The following is a 16170-nucleotide window of genomic DNA, read 5'->3' on the forward strand; positions in this document are numbered from 1 at the left end:
ATCTATTTATCTTATAAAACCCATTATATTTATATGAATGGCATTTTTGTCTTTTTATCATATTCCTGTTCTTTCTATTCCTTATTCAACCCAACCAAACATCATAATTATAATTCTATTCTCTGTCTATTCCCTCCAACCAAACACAAAAATTTCATCAGAATTTCCATTCTATTCCCTCTCTATTTTAATCCTGCGGGACCATACGTGCCCTCAGAGATGTCTCCAGTGCCAGTCTTCTCGTCTTGGACATTTTCTCCATCCAATAACTGGGCTGAGGGCTCTTCATCCTTGTCATCGGAGACACCTTTGGTGCCCAGGAAGCTCGGCTGGTTGGTCGAAGAAAGAAGCCTTGCCCACATCCTGTCAGTTATCACAACCTTGTTCTGCTTCTCAGTAATCCGCTGTTCATGAGAAGGCCAAACAATGCATATCATGAACATAAACTTGACATAGATCATACACTTGGAATCAAGTTTAGGGCTAGAAATGGAAGTGAAACCAAAGGGGCCCTTCGGAATTGATTTCAGAAAAAGAAAATTGTTTACTTTTCAAAGGGGGCTGTACTTTGGTGAGCCTCCCCGTCATTCGATCCGCCTTGAAATCAATGAGGCTGATGTTTTGTTTTTGTTAAGTAAAGCATTGGGCAGCCCCGCAATGTTCTGCAGGCGCCGCCACCAAATTGTTTTTGAACATTATTTTCAAGTTTCTTAACAATTAGCATGTATGCCAAGTTGCTCTTTAAATAGTTATCCAAAAACCAGCAATGCTGACTGGAAAATGCAGTTGGTGTCGGCATTCAGCAGATGGCAGCTGGGAACTGGTGCCTTAGGTGGCAGTGTCGCAGAAGAGAGTTGTTTTTTCCAGGATATCGGGATATGAGTATACAGAAATTCAGAAACAATTCCAGGGAACAGTGTAAGAAACACTTAAAGAGAACACATTAAAAATTTTCTATCCCCTAGAATTGAAATCATAAACAATTTGTACAATCATTTCCAGAAAGACCTATAGTTTCCTGGCTGAACCAAGCCACCTTCTTTCGAAAGGACAATGCATGGACAGCCTCATGATCACCATTTATTATCAAAGTGATGTGCTAAAAACTTAAATTAAGAAAGAGGAGAGAGGGAGGGAATGAGGCCAGAGATATCTCTAAAGGCCTAATAAATGGACTTGATGCATCTTCACATAGAGTCTGTAAGTATTGACATTGAATTTTTGTTTCACCTACGATAAATGGATATGCCACGCTTGCAGATTGCACACAAACAATAATATAACCCAAGTCACCATGTGTTCATTTAGGTACGTATTTAGCAAGTGAATTCAACTCGCTGATAAGGGGTTGCTGCTGCTTATGAATAAGCCATAGGGTGCAGAGGGAACTTACATTAAAAGGAATGTAAGTATGTCTTCCATTGACAAGTCCAACAGTGAAGCCTGTATAGCCCGCCATCGCTCCATGAACTGCACTCTGGGCCAAAAGTGTGCAGTAGACGTTGTCTGATGCATTGCTCGGAATGGCCCGGATCATGTAGGTAGGATCTGTCGGGGCAACATCATAGGTCAGGATCTAACAGTACATGTGCAGATCAGGGCAAGAGTATGAAGTAAATACAGGACTGACGCCTTACCAATATATTTAAGGTTAATGGGCATCTTATTCTGTTTTGCAAAATGGTCCTACCAAGAAAGAAACCAAATGGGTTAGACAGGAGTTCATAATATCTTGATGGAGACACGTCAGAGTTTTCAAGTTTCTACACTAGCTCTAGGGTTTTTCATAGCATATGGTACATTAGCAGTATATATAAGCTGTTCTCTCGGACTCCAGATTTGGTCAACTAGCTTAGTGAATAATAAATCTTAGTCAATATATGAATATCATCATCTCAACAATATCTATTGGATTATAGCAAAGTGAAGAAATTCAAAGAGAAGATATCGCAAATATAACATGGATAAAAAGCAGTACCTTTATCTTTTGAGATATCCAAAGACCAACATCACTAAGGAGCTTGTTTCCTGAAGCATCTTGCTGGTTCATAGATTGTAGGCTCTCTGAGAGAAGTTCCTGTCCAGCTCCTTCAGCTATCACAATGACCATATGTCCATTTTCCTTTAGAACCTTCTCAATGTATTCAAAAAGCCCACCCTTTCCTTCAAGGTAGAAGGGGGACTCTGGAATCAAGCAACAATCCACGTCTCTGCTGGCAAGGGTAGCAAACATAGCAATAAAACCTGTAGAGGGAATTCCATGTAAATTATAGGAGAAAAGATGGAAAGGCAATATTGGAGCGACTGCTATTCTCTAAGACCATATTTCCAAGTGAAAGAAATAAACTTACCGCTGTACCGACCCATCAGCTTCACTACACCTATACCATTCTCAACACTTTCGGCCTCTACATGTGCAGCATTGATAGCACGTTGAGCCTCCTCCACAGCAGTATCAAAACCAAAAGACTTGTCTATGACCTGCTCAACATAATAAAATGATATAAGCCAAAAACCTCAGAAAAGGAAGACACAAAAGAAATGTCTTGCCATTAAACATGTAATTATTCATAACAAGTACCGGGATGTCATTGTCTATGGTTTTGGGGATACCGGCAACTGCTACTTTTAGACCACGTCGTCTAATTTCCTGCACAGTGAAGATTATCTTAAACGCAATTCACTGTGTAGTGATGACGAGGTAAAGAGGCACGCCCACAGGGAACTGATTACTGCCCACTATACAGTATTCAAAAGGCTGTTCACACTGGTTAACAATCTGAGATGATAACGCCAACATAAAAAAGTGAAAAAGCAACCGATGAAATCTTATCTTCAATAAGTAATCTTTAATGTAGAAAGCCACTACTACAATGAGAAAATACAAAGCTGCATAGTAGAAAGTCTCATAAAAGAGAAATGCAGATCCCATATTCCAACATCAGAAAGAGCCATAGCAAATAGCAATTATCCATTTAAGCGCACTTCATTTTCCCACACAATGTCAACGAGAGGTTATTTAAAGACAGTACATACTTTACAGTCAAGGACGAAATTGTTGCTAGTTCTGAATTGTTCAGTTTAAAACATGTGAATACCTGATAAATTACGGAAGCTCCTCTCAGAGTTCCATCTCCTCCAATTATATAGACCTGGACCAAGAGATGATGATCACATCCCAATTATCAGCTGATGTAAGCCAAGGGGCACGAGATGCTGTGTAAAATATGAATTTTGTTATGAAGAAGCCCTATGCTCCACAAACCTGATTTATACCACGATCCTGAATGCTATCCACTATCTTTGAAGTATCATGGCCACCCCGTGATGTCCCAAGGATCGTACCTCCACGTTTGTGTATGTCATTGACAACTTTAGGTGTCAAAGTAATGGTATTTTTAGAATAGAAGCCCCTGTACCCTCCCTACAAATGTATGTCAGAAAGGGAAATTCTCATAAACAAATGATGATAGTTGGAAACATGAGAAATGAGCAGATGACTTCGATAAGTAATTGACAAACATAACTAGCAAAATGACATGTTGAGAACGACATCTATAAGCCAATATAAACGACTGCTCAATTTTCTTGTTAGCCCATAATTAATGATCCTAAAATCCAACAAGGCCTACTTCGAAAATCTAGCTTGGCAATGCATGTCAAATAATGTTATGAACCAAAATGATTCCTAATCTTTATGCGTATAGAATAATCGCCAGGAGGTTCCTTTGAATTCTCAAAAGCACAACTCCTTTAAATGCCCAGTATCACCAAAAAATTGGGCTAGTAATACAAATGACACAGCAGCAGAAAAGATCTGCATTTGATCTAAAGAAACATGCCAACCATCAAAAGTCTAGATGAAGCATTATTATTTCTGATTTCTTATTGATGTGGGATTGCTAAATATATCTGACCACAGTAGCTAACCCACTAAAGACAGAAAAAGTAAAACACATCTCTGAAAAGTTCCAAGCTATTGCTTTCAGCTGGCAGGTTTTGAGAGAAACATCGACACATAAATCAGAGACATGTATGAGAAGAATTACATACATCTATCCCGAGGATTCTGGTGACACCATACATGTAATTTAGCCCGCATACAATTTCCCTGATCACCGTGTTTAAGCCAGGGCAAAGTCCCCCGCATGTTACAATACATGCAAGCACATCATCAGGCTCGAAATACACCTGATCAGCACAAAATGTGAAACATCAGAAGAAACATTGGATTTTTTTCAAAAGCTTGCACATGGATTACAAAATGTACCTTTTGGCGTGGTCCTGCACGTCGAAAATGTATCCCCCGTGGAGAATCCTTGTGGACCACAATCTGCAGATAAATAAAGGAAGAAAGATTCTTGAAAATTGATCTAATGCTCACTAAAGGTAAAAAATCTCTCCCATAATAAGCATAAACAAATGCAGGTCCAACTGCAGCAAATAAAACTAATAAATGCTAGCTCTAATAAACCTGAGTTAGCATTGCAAAAGTCAAAGCATTTTCAATGTGCCATTCTACTGGATCATTCAATGATTTGTTTGTGTAAATACATACATGGCATGCTTTACACACATCCCAGATCTCACCTTTTGAGGAACTGTATCATCCGTGTGAACAAAATATTGCCTGCAAGTAATTAAGAAATATTCGTTCAACATTAGATGATATGAATAACGGAAAAGAAACTTTAGATAGATTTAACTCAATGTTGAGCGAAAGATCAACAAAAAAGGATTTCTTACTCACTTGACCACTGAATATGCAGGGTTTGATCTCAATGGGTTGGGATAGATCTGTCATGCAAAACAATACACAGAAAACAAGATTAATTAATTCCTTGTGCTAAATGTGAAAAATTCATAAACTACCATAGATGCACAAACACGAACAAACCCATACTTGCCATAATCCGCACACATTTGGATTTGCATACCACCTAGCAAGTTATCTCCTTGCAAATTTTTTATTTTGAAAGTTTGTTTTCAACTTCCAAATCTGAGTACTCTCAAGACTCAACAGCCTGAGGAAAAGGGGTCTGTCACATCATTCTTCTTAATTTCCACAAATTTAGCAAAGCTCATTTCTACGATGAAGCATCGAGTTGCATGATTCATGTTCCTAACGGCAAAATAAGAATTCGAATAGAAAAGTACGATAAATCATAATAGCTGTCTAGTGCAAGGAGGAAAAAGAAAAAGAAAAAGGAAAGGAAAGAAAAAAGAAAATAGTGCCAACATTAGTGGTGATGAAATACTTCAGAAAGAGCTATAAATTTATACAAGACAAGAAACTTTAACTGCTGGATACTGCCTAGAATCTAAAGTAAAGAAGAAACCCATAAATTAACCAAAATAGGGTAGTTTAGTATCATTGCTGCATGTTCAAAAAAGTAATAGCTAGCACCTCCATACCAGACAAAAGCAAATGCTTGTGTTGCATTATACACATGGTAGACAAAAGCAAAGCAAGATAGAGAGTGTAGAGACAATATCCAACTATGCAAGCACTCAACTCTGCTGCATAACTCATATCATTCGTATAGCAAACAACTGATCCAAGTAGTAAATCTTTGAGATTGACCCGGAGATCAACTCAACCAATCAATCAAATATAGCAAAGGAAAAATATTAGAAATTAAAGCACAGAGCATGACTTCCGAGTCACTGATCAAGAACAACTGGACTTTAATCAGACAATAACTCAAGTAGAATAGCTATTTTAGACGAGTTCAATCTTTCTTCACCACTCATATAAATCAGATCTACCGCCACGACACCACAGGCAATCATATATAAATGCATAGACACTTCAGTGCGTCATCCGCAATACATTCAGGAGCGTGTACCCAATCTAATACACAAAAGCAGAAGGGCTGGGAAAGAGAGAAAGAGAGAGAGAAGCGTACGAGAAGATCGTTCCACAGTCTAAAAATCAAATGCAATCAGCTCGTTTTGCCTACTTCAGTTCAGGAAGAATAGCCAAAATGCACTGAAACAGCTGATGATGATATCATTGAGAACCAATTGCAAACGCGACCAACCGAAGAGGTCGATCCACTCAACCAGGTGGGACAGAGGCGTCAAGACTCGGCAACTGAACCAAGCTCAGTCGTAAGACGAACGAAGTACCTCCACAACACATAATACGCGCAGACACAGAGAGAGAGAGAGAGAGAGAGTATATGCATACGAAGCAATCAAGCAGAGAGATGGAGAGAGGACGTACGGGGAGATCATCGATGTAATCGTTGAGATGAGGGACGTCTTCGAGGACGTAGCCACCGTCGCCGGTGACCAGCTTGCCCTGAGAATCGCTCGACAAACCGCCCATCGCTTCTTACTCTCTCTATCAGAATAATTGAGCCGCTGAAAAACCGAAAGCGAATCTAGCAGGAAATAGAAAGATCTGCTTTATAAAACACACGCAGAAGAGAGAGAAAGAGACCGTCAGTCCCAACTTTTTGAACGTTTGCCTGTTTGCTTTTTGGGGTTTTGGAAAAACTGAGCAGAGCGCATGAAGAAAGCAAGGAAGGAGGCTGGGCTGATGAGGAGATTCCTTCCGGGAGGGGGAGGGGGAAAGAAATGAAGAAAAGGAAGGAAACGGAGTTGACGCGACGGTTTGTGTTGTGGGCGTCGCCGTTTTGGGGTCGATTAAAAACCTGTGGCCATTGTAGTGGGAAGGCGCATCCTCTGCCCGTGCCAATCGTTATAGTGACGGGACCCACATCGACCCTCCCTCCCTTCCTGCCTGTGCAACATTCGCTGGAATTTGGCGTTCTAACGCGCATTCATAGGATGCTTTCACGCTGTTGAAAGTTTGCTTTTGGATTGAAATTGGAACCACCACCTGCAGGTTTCATGAAAATTTTCGAGCAAGATGGACCCGGCTAATCCAGTTCGCGTTCTAGGGTCGGCCTTGAGGGAGGAAACTATCTAGATCGTGAATTTCTCGTTCTCATTGCTCGAACTTGAAATCTTGTTCAAGGAGAATAAGTATCAAGTTGCTTGAACTATCGTTAGGTCCAATGAAAACTTAACGCGTTTATTATCACAAATTGACCCTTATATATTATGACCTCTTGTTTGATGGTACACATGCAAAATGATATTCTAGTATTCTTTTTTTTTTCGATTATAAGGAAGGTCGATGGACTTAACGAATAGTCGTACAACGAGCATCAAAATTGAAAAATCATAGGGTCTGTTTGGTTTCGAGTAATATTCAACACTCTACTCCACTTTAACTCCATTTATCTCCAATTTAATAATACAATTATTATTTTTTATTTTTTCTTTATTTTTTTTATTTTAATTACCATTCAATTTAATTTTTAATATTAAATTATTTCAATTATTTATTACTTTTTTCACAATTCAATAATATCATCATTACTTTCTCTCAACTATCCATTACTTTTATCACTTTTTTCCATAATTTAACAATACAATTATTATAATCCCAAATAAATATAATTATTTATAATTGGAACTCTACTCCACTCCACTCCATTCCCAAACAAAACCTTAGTCATAGAAGAAAGCCTACAAAACTGCGCGATACATTTTTTTTCCTAGCATATTTTGAACATACCAGGATCTTGACTCAGAGCGACTTTGGGGTGATTACCCGCTCTGTGCGCCGCCAGGGGTTCACAGAACCCCGGAATTAGTTGGACGAAGCATGGATGGGTTAGAAAAAAAAAAAAAAAAGATCCTGACTTGTATATATAGAATTGGAATAGAGCGGTACTCTCGAATACAGGCACCCACTCTCTCCTCACAACAATTGGAAACCTCTCAACTTACTCTAATTAATTATTCTCAACTCTCTCTTCTTCTTCTTCTTCTTTTTTTTATAACTTTTTTCAATTATTCTTTTCCATTGTTGCCGAGGATCCAATGGTTCCAGAAGTTGGGTTGGCGTACCATAAAATTTTCCACTGAAACATGTGAATGTATCATTTTGGTCTTGGCGGTGGATGGATTTGATTTTTACCGTTAAGCAGTTTCTTTGGGCGGTTTTCGTGTACGCTTTTGGGTTTTGTTTGACTACTTGTAAAAGTTAGAGAAGGGAAGGGAAGGGAAAGGAAGGGAATGGCGGTTTTAGAGTGACGTCACTGACATGTGGGTTTGCCCGTGGTCTTTAAGCCCATTAATTTTTGGCTTTACGGGACCATTTTCCCTAATTTCTCTAATTAATATTTTCTCGATAAATTAATATATTTGTTCTTTAATCCCACGAACATTTATTATTTTATATAATTGATTTTCTTGATAAAATAACTCATAATTGGAATAAATGTCTAAAATAAAGTTGAAATAAAATAACTTAATAAAGTTGAAACTAAAACTAATTTTGAATTATAAACAATTAAATTAAATATATAAAATAAATATTGTAAAACTAAATATTAATTTTAAATATTTTCAAATAAATTTTGTTTATTGTAGTAAATATTACATAAATATTTATTGTAAATAAATATTGATAATCGTATAAATAATTATAAAGTTGAAAATAAAAAAAATTATTTAACTGTAAGTTAGAGTTGACAATTTAATAATTGATAAATAAAGTAGAAAAATAGTTTTTAATTGCAGGGGGCGGAATGGCCCCTAGGAATATAAATGAGATGAGACGATTCACAAACAGTTAGGACTCCACTCAATAAAAGCTCAAATTAGGCTTGATCTTATAAAGCTCGCCAATCAAATGAGTTTAGCTGAACTCAATAGTGTTTGACTCTGAAATCTCACGAGCCTAAACGAGATTTTTTATTATATATATTATTTATATAGGTCCACCGCCCACATAATAATAATAATAAGATGATGATAATAATAATAATAATAATAAGATGATGATAATAATAATAACAATAAATAAAATTTAATTTCTAGGAAAATAAAAAATTATACTTGATATTTTGTGTAATAGGTGTCATTGGAATATACTTTGTATGATATTGTTGTTGTGTAACAATAGTATTCAGCTCGAAAAGTTTAAAAGTATTCCGCTCGAAAACCTCAATAGTATTTGGCTCAAAAAACTTACAAGCCTAAATGAGCCTTCAATTTATTTGACGAGCCGAGTTCGAGCTTGCTCATGCTCAAGCCTGAGCTCAGGATCACATTGATGAGCCGAGCTTGAGCCTAATAGATTTAGGCTCGGGTCGGCTCATTTACATCGTTAATAGCTCCTGACGTCTTTCACCATCCCCTTAGAGTAAGTTGCCAGAGACCCCTAGGAAATAGAGTTGGGGACATTCAAGCCGGTGCCGGCTCCAGCGCATGCCACGATTGCCCATAATAGGTCATTGGCGGTCTCTGACATCACCAACGACCTAGCCTGAGGAGGTGGCGGTCAGTGTTGGGAGGCACCACTCCTAGCTCTCGCCTTTCCCAACTTGTTTCTTCGAGATTTTTTTTTTTTACAACTGTGTTGTCCGATTTAACTAGACAAACTAGTCCCTTAAACTTTTCAATAATGATCTATGGTAAAAATAAATTTATATTTAAGGGACAAAAAAAATCACATAGTACGATTATACACAAATTTGCTTGTATTAAAAAGAATTTTGGTACCAACATGGGTTGATTCAAGCGGTTCGGCGTTTGTTTCTCTTAAGAAAAGTCTTGAGTTCAAGTATTGTTAAGGAAAAAAATCATGCTGTGAGAGCTTTAACTCGTTAGGAGGTTGATCCGGTTCGAACTGGATAAGCCGAATCTCGTTGGGTTTCGCGGATATCAGGGTAAAAAAAAAGGGGGAAATGACATCGTGCATCACAACTTGAAAACAAGTATCACAGTGCATTATATTTCAAAAAATTAACATGGTGCATCACGGAAATTTTGAAAATTTTCATCATGCATCATGTCCATAAATTGATGGACGGAAAGCTGACGTGGCACGTTATTTGGACAAATGGTGCCAATGTGGTCGTGCTTACTCAGCATTTGAGTCCTACCTGGCCAAGAAAATATGATGCACTGTGAAAATTATTTTCAGATTGTGATGTACGGTGTCATTTTTTCATTTTAATATTTGTTTGTTAACTTATTTCCTAAAACGGAAAGACACTAACAACCATATACAACCTGTCATGTCTTAAACAATATTGTTCCTATTTTTCTTTCATTTTTTGTGATATTTGGCACAAATTTGCTTATCGATCAAGAGACAATGCTTCCATCGTCGGTTGAGTCACAAAACCTCATGCGATGTGTTTCCCTTGCTTGGGTCAGGACCACATTAACGCAACCCTCAAACTCGCAAAGCTCTTGTAAGGGCTTCCACATCGCTTTCGTCAACACAGAGTTCAACCACAGATAAATGGTTAACTCTAGAAAAGGGCATGGTTTCCTCGACGGCGAGTTTGAGAGTTGCGTTAATGTGGCCCTGACCCAGGTAAGGGAAACACACCGCATAAGGTTTTGTAGCTCGACTGACGATGGAGGCCATGTCTCCTGATCGATCAACAAACTTGTGCCAAATATTACAAAAAATGGAAGAGAGATAGGAACAAGATTGTTCAGGACATAGAAGTTTGTATATGGTTGTTAGTGCCTTTCAGTTTTAGGAAATAAATTAACAAGCAAATATTAAAATGGGAAAATGACAGTCTGAAATTTTTTTTCGCAGTGCATCATATTTTCATGGCCAGATGTGACCCAGATGTTGAGTAAGCACGGCCACATTGGCACCGTTTATCCAAATAACGTGCCGCTTCAGCTTTCCGTCCATCAGTTGACGGAAATGATGCACTATGAAAATTTTTAAAATTTTTGTGATGCACCATGTTAATTTTTTGAAATATGATGCACTGTAATACTTATTTTCAAATTGTGATAAATTCAGGAATTTTCCCTAAAAAAAGTATTTTGGTGCAGATAAAAAAAATAACACTCTAATGTTAAACAAGATTACTTTGAGATATCAACAGTTACCCAAATAAAAATTACTTGGCAATAAGAACAACTTTTCACAAAATTGTCCACCGTGTGCGTTTAATGCCTTTGAACTCGAATTCTGATTGGTCCGTCGCACATCATCACCGGTGCCACGTCATACGGAGTTCCGGAAGAACTTCCTAGATAATAATAAAGTAACAACATTCATTCTCAAATCTCGTCGTACTTACCCTCTATTTCTTCTTCTTCTTCATCATCAAGAAACGTCCAGGGAGAAGAGGAGAGGAGAGGAGAGAAGAGAAGAGAAGAGAGCAGCTGAGGAAGAAGAAGCTCGTTTCCATCTGAATTTCAGTTTGCTTCGCTCCAATGTCGTCTCCCGCAGAGTAATTCCCTCCTCCATAACCACTCCTCCTTCATTTCCCCTTACCGACGGAGACCATGGCGGTTTTCGCCGCTTTCAGCTTTCCGTTCGCTCCGCCAACACCTTTACATAGGAAGCACCCCGGATCCTGTGATGGTGATTGATGTCCTATTATTAGGTTTTTAATTCATTGCTCATAGCAGTATACAACTCTTTGAATTCGGGGCCGTTTGCAGGGTAGGTCGTGGGCGGCATGGGAATAGGACCATCCTTCAATACTTTGAAGGCTTTATCGATATCATAAGAACACGATTTGCGAAGTGTGCGGGGAGTGTTACGATAATCGACTTGCAGTTCCGACGAGCAGGCTAATTGTCTCTCTATGGAACTCTAGAAAATTTTCTAGAAACTGGGAATTGGTTGGAGTGAGTTTATTCCTGCTAGAGTTCATTTTGCTTAAGCACCGGCATGCTGCTCCACAATTAGAGGCTAACTAAGCGGGCAATTGTTAGTCGGTCCTAGACCAAGAAGCTGAAATTGATATCACTGAGGGACTTGAAAATTGAAATGTGCAGCTCGGATGTTCTTTTTCACTGTTGATCGAAGCTGTAGATGTTCATTTGTGTTTCACTTGGTTTGACCATTTTTTTCTTTATTGTCGATTCTGCTGGTGCTGAATATCATCACATTACTTGCTTCAATACTTCTTTCAGATGGTACCAGTCTCTTCCACCAATAAGCAAAGGTTTCGGGACCCTATGCGTAGCAGCGACGGCATTATTTCATCTGGGACTATTCAATCCTGTTTATGCCGCATTACTTTTTAAGCCTGTATTCTATCAATTTCAGGTATAGACTGGATTTCACCTATGGGGATTCTCATGTTTAATTGTGTGGCACCGTCGATGTTACGATTTTTCCTATTATCTCTACCTTAATCAGTATTGATCATCACTCATGATTATAATTGTCAGCCTGACTACGTATTTCATTGAATTTTGTCTTTTATCTGCTTAGTAATTACTCTCTGTCTTCCATTCTGTACTTCAATACTGCTGAACATTTAAGAGGATAGTGCTGCCTTTCGAGTTACTTTTCCTCTTTTTTAAAGGTCCGTCCACTTTCACCTAAATTATAAGATTTTGCGGTCAATAGCTAGGGGAAGTATGAGTTTTCCTGAGAATGAGATATTTTTTTGTGGTCATTTCGTCATACTTTGAGAAGTTTATATGATTGATTCTTGTCTATGTCTTTTGCCTTTTAGGTCTACGTTTTTCTTAATTATCCTGCAAAAATTTCCATCTGTATAGCTTTTATGGGTATCTAACATTTGTTTTCATTGTCATAGGTCTGGAGACTTGTTACAAATTTCTTTTTCCTAGGGAAGTTTTCTGTTAACTTTGGCATCCGTCTCCTAATGATGTGAGTACAGTATCTCAAGGATAAATACCCATCTAGTTTAGAGAAAATGTCAGGTGTATCCAGTTTGATTGGCTAAGATTTTCATAGAAACCTAAGTTGTAGTGAAATATGGCCAAAAAGGAGTTGATGCTGGTAATGCTTCGGTAATCTATTATATTAAAAAAGAAAAAAAAGAAGAAGAAGAAGAAGATAAGGTGGAGGCTAACTTTATGTGACTGCCGTTTTCTCTCGGGTTGCAGAGCTAGATATGGGGTTCAGCTAGAGCAGGGTCCATTTGAAAGGCGCACTGCTGATTTCCTTTGGATGATGATTTTTGGGGCACTATCATTACTGGTATGTGTGAAACGTAATTCCAGTAATGTCAACTAGTGTACTGATTGGTTTGTAAGATAATTCACCATGCACTATGCTTTTGCTCCAAATTTCTTCATGTAGATGTATATTGATTTTTCTTTCCAATAATTGATAATGATTTTCAGGCATTGGCAGCTATCCCTATTCTCTGGACCCCCTTCTTGGGTGTTTCATTGGTTTTCATGCTTTTATATGTCTGGAGTAGAGAGTTCCCCAATGCGCAAGTAAACATATATGGCCTTGTCGCCCTCAAGGTAAGCATACGGGCAAATGAACGTAACCTCTAATGCTCCTCCAATTACTTTAAAGCTATCACAGTTTGGGCAAAAGGATTATTTAAGTCCCGCTACTGTTCTGCAGGCCTTTTATCTCCCTTGGGCGATGCTCGCTTTGGATGTTATCTTTGGTTCGCCCATACTGCCAGATCTTCTAGGAATCATTGCAGGGCATTTGTATTACTTTCTGACCGTGCTCCATCCACTTGCCACTGGAAAGCAAATATTGAGAACCCCAAGATGGGTGTATCCTTTTGACTTATTATTCTTAATCACATGCTGTCACTTCTCTCCACAGTGATTGAACTTTACTTAATAATGCCTGGTATTGCTCTACGCCAAATCACGATACTCATGCCTATTCGAAAAATGACCATCTTTTTCTTATAATTGATTGATCAGGTATTGGTCAGGTCCCATTATTATAAATTGTATGATTCTGCCTTAGAATTTGCATGTTTAGGTGATCAGCAGAAAATTTTAAAGATTGCTACCCGTGATTGAAACTCATCGGATTTTATGGATCTCTGGAATTGCCATGTTTTCTCAAACTGTATGTTCTTGGAGACTCAATCGGTTGCTTCTATGGATATGTGCCGAGCACTAATTTACCTGGGGAGGGAGTTGAACTGATGTCTGCTCGTTCTTTTTTCTGCTATTGATTTCTTATTGCTGCTATTTTCTGCTTAAGCATATATGCCTAGATTGGTATTACATTATCTTTAAAGGGTGATATCTTTTGCCTTTCAATTCCTCTTGTATATTTCATGGCAATAATAGTATTGTTTGACAATATTGGTCGTGAGAAGATAGTTTTGTGGTGAAAATATAGGATGGTTCTTGCATTTCATAATTTTTATACAAAGCCCAGGCTCCTATTCAGGGAGGTACCTTAACTAAGAATTTGCAGACATAAGCTCGTGGCGAGATATAGGCTAGGACAACGTCCTCTAGTGAATGCTCGGACAGAGCCTGAAAGGACAACTGGCGCGACTTTTAGAGGACGCAGTTACCGGCTTAGTGATTGAGCTGTGGCTTCTGTTTGTGAATTGCTCAATGCTTTCGTTTTCCAGAGGAAGTACAAAACCTGGCCTTTGAGGGTAGGTCTAACTTGGTTACCAAATAGTTGATTCTTTTGAACCTCTTCTTGTAGCAGTATTATCTTCAGATTACGACTTTAGATTCATTTCCATATTTCTCCCCGTTCTTCTTCTGCTTTGAGGATCTCTTTTACTTTTCCTGTCTTTTTATTGAATTGAATGGATTTGTCTTAGATGAGGTGAGACTTGCACAGGGCTATAACTTCTTTGGTCTCTTATTACAAGAAAGCCAAGCTTTCCTGTCGTTGAGCATGATGAACAGCGTAGTCCGAGGGAGACATATTTTGATCATTGTTGGAAATAATTTGACATTCAAAGGACATTATGAAGTATGTGTATGAGCAGTTGGCCTTAAATCCTGATCTCGACTGTCATAGTGCGTGCGTGCGTGCACGCGCGCGCGCGCGCGCGTGTGTAGACAGATGTTTATTTATAGTACATAAATAAAATTTTACTGATACTAAATAAGGCCTTAAGTATAATACTGTCTCTTGAATCATATTTTTAAGATAGGATAAATTTTACTGTTTTTAATTCTATAGAATAAATTTGTGTAAATTATAGAATAGCGGCCGTGCTGCATTTTGCGTGTGAAATTCATCGTTTTCTTATATGTGAAGTTTATTAATTTAATAAAAAAAGGAGGTCATGGTTTTGACCTTGGATAAAGGAAGAGAGAAAATGATGAGAATTCATAGGAGAAAAAAAGTGAGATGTGAGATGTAAAGATAAAATTATAAAAATTAGTTTTATATATAATGGTCAAGATTTTTCAAGATATTGGAGAGTAATTTTGAAAATGAAAAATTAGGCCGATTGACGGTTTTCTCTAAATTTATAATGATGGATAATGGACATCATATATGTAAATTTTATTTCTCTAATTATAAATTGAACTAGATTAATTTACCCGTGCAAATGCAAGCGTCTAAAGTATTAGAACACTAATTTTTAATTTGCATTTGTTTTTATTAGTTATATTGTCAAAAATTACATTGATTTATAATTATAAAATATTTATATAAATTTGAGCATATTAGTTATTTCTAAAAATACTTTTGAGTAATCAACTAGGATAAAAACACATATTAACACATTAAATTTAATACACATATATATATATATATATGATAAAGCAAAAGATAATAGTTGTAAAAGTCGTGAAATTTAGAAAATTAAATATAAAAAATAATTTAAATAAAATTAAAAAAATTAATACATATTCTTTTTATTAGTAATAAATGATTGTTGGCCACCTTTCCTTCATCTGAGGTCCCTTGCCACCTCAGAGGTTGCAAGCAAACTTGGATCAAGGGGTGGTGCCCGCCGGTAAAGCCCCATACCCTTAGTATCAATCAGCAATAGATGCCAATTGATTTTGGGGGTTTGCGGCGTCGTCGACAGGCACTACCCCCTGTTCGAGGTGGCCAATGGCCTTTGAGGCCATTGGCGACCTTGGATGAAGGGGTGGTGGCTGCAGACGATAGCCCCCTTCCCCTTTTTCCATAGAGGATTTTCTCGTTTTGTTTTTTAAAATATTTAAATAAAAATTTATATTTGAACTTTTGTATTTTGAAAACAAAATAAAAATTAAAAGAATCACAATTAAAATTCGTAAAAATCAAGTAATTGTTCCTGCATACTAAAATGTTGAAAGTATAGTATTTTAGTTTATAGGTCTTTACTACTAGTATTTTGGAAGTACATAGAAGTACTAAACATAATAATTAATAGTATTCAAATC

The 16170-nt window shown here is 37.6% G+C and overlaps 2 protein-coding genes across 3 annotated transcripts; one reads left to right on the forward strand and one right to left on the reverse strand.

The window, feature by feature from the left end:
- Positions 1-11: 11 nt before the first annotated feature.
- Positions 12-6657, reverse strand: LOC116195861 (ATP-dependent 6-phosphofructokinase 6-like). Of its 2 annotated transcripts, none has more exons than XM_031525256.1 (14): positions 6449-6657; positions 6230-6349; positions 4751-4797; positions 4591-4630; positions 4271-4333; positions 4054-4191; positions 3266-3424; positions 3099-3152; positions 2582-2650; positions 2352-2481; positions 1979-2244; positions 1638-1686; positions 1394-1548; positions 12-404 (listed from the first exon to the last, which is right to left on the reverse strand). In XM_031525256.1, exons 2-14 carry the CDS (start codon positions 6332-6334, stop codon positions 183-185), a joined length of 1497 nt encoding a protein of 498 aa, XP_031381116.1. In that variant the 5' UTR covers positions 6335-6349; positions 6449-6657; the 3' UTR covers positions 12-182. The 2 variants fall into 2 exon arrangements, with proteins under 2 accessions (XP_031381116.1, XP_031381107.1); XM_031525247.1 differs by having other exon boundaries at positions 6230-6369.
- Positions 6658-11128: 4471 nt separating this feature from the next.
- Positions 11129-14604, forward strand: LOC116192789 (derlin-1). Its single transcript, XM_031521433.1, has 7 exons — positions 11129-11297; positions 11989-12124; positions 12624-12697; positions 12937-13030; positions 13177-13305; positions 13412-13572; positions 14237-14604. Exons 1-7 carry the CDS (start codon positions 11281-11283, stop codon positions 14352-14354), a joined length of 729 nt encoding a protein of 242 aa, XP_031377293.1. The 5' UTR covers positions 11129-11280; the 3' UTR covers positions 14355-14604.
- Positions 14605-16170: the final 1566 nt, after the last annotated feature.

The sequence above is a fragment of the Punica granatum genome, chromosome 1 (assembly GCF_007655135.1).
Source record: "Punica granatum isolate Tunisia-2019 chromosome 1, ASM765513v2, whole genome shotgun sequence".
Taxonomy (NCBI): Eukaryota; Viridiplantae; Streptophyta; class Magnoliopsida; order Myrtales; family Lythraceae; genus Punica; species Punica granatum.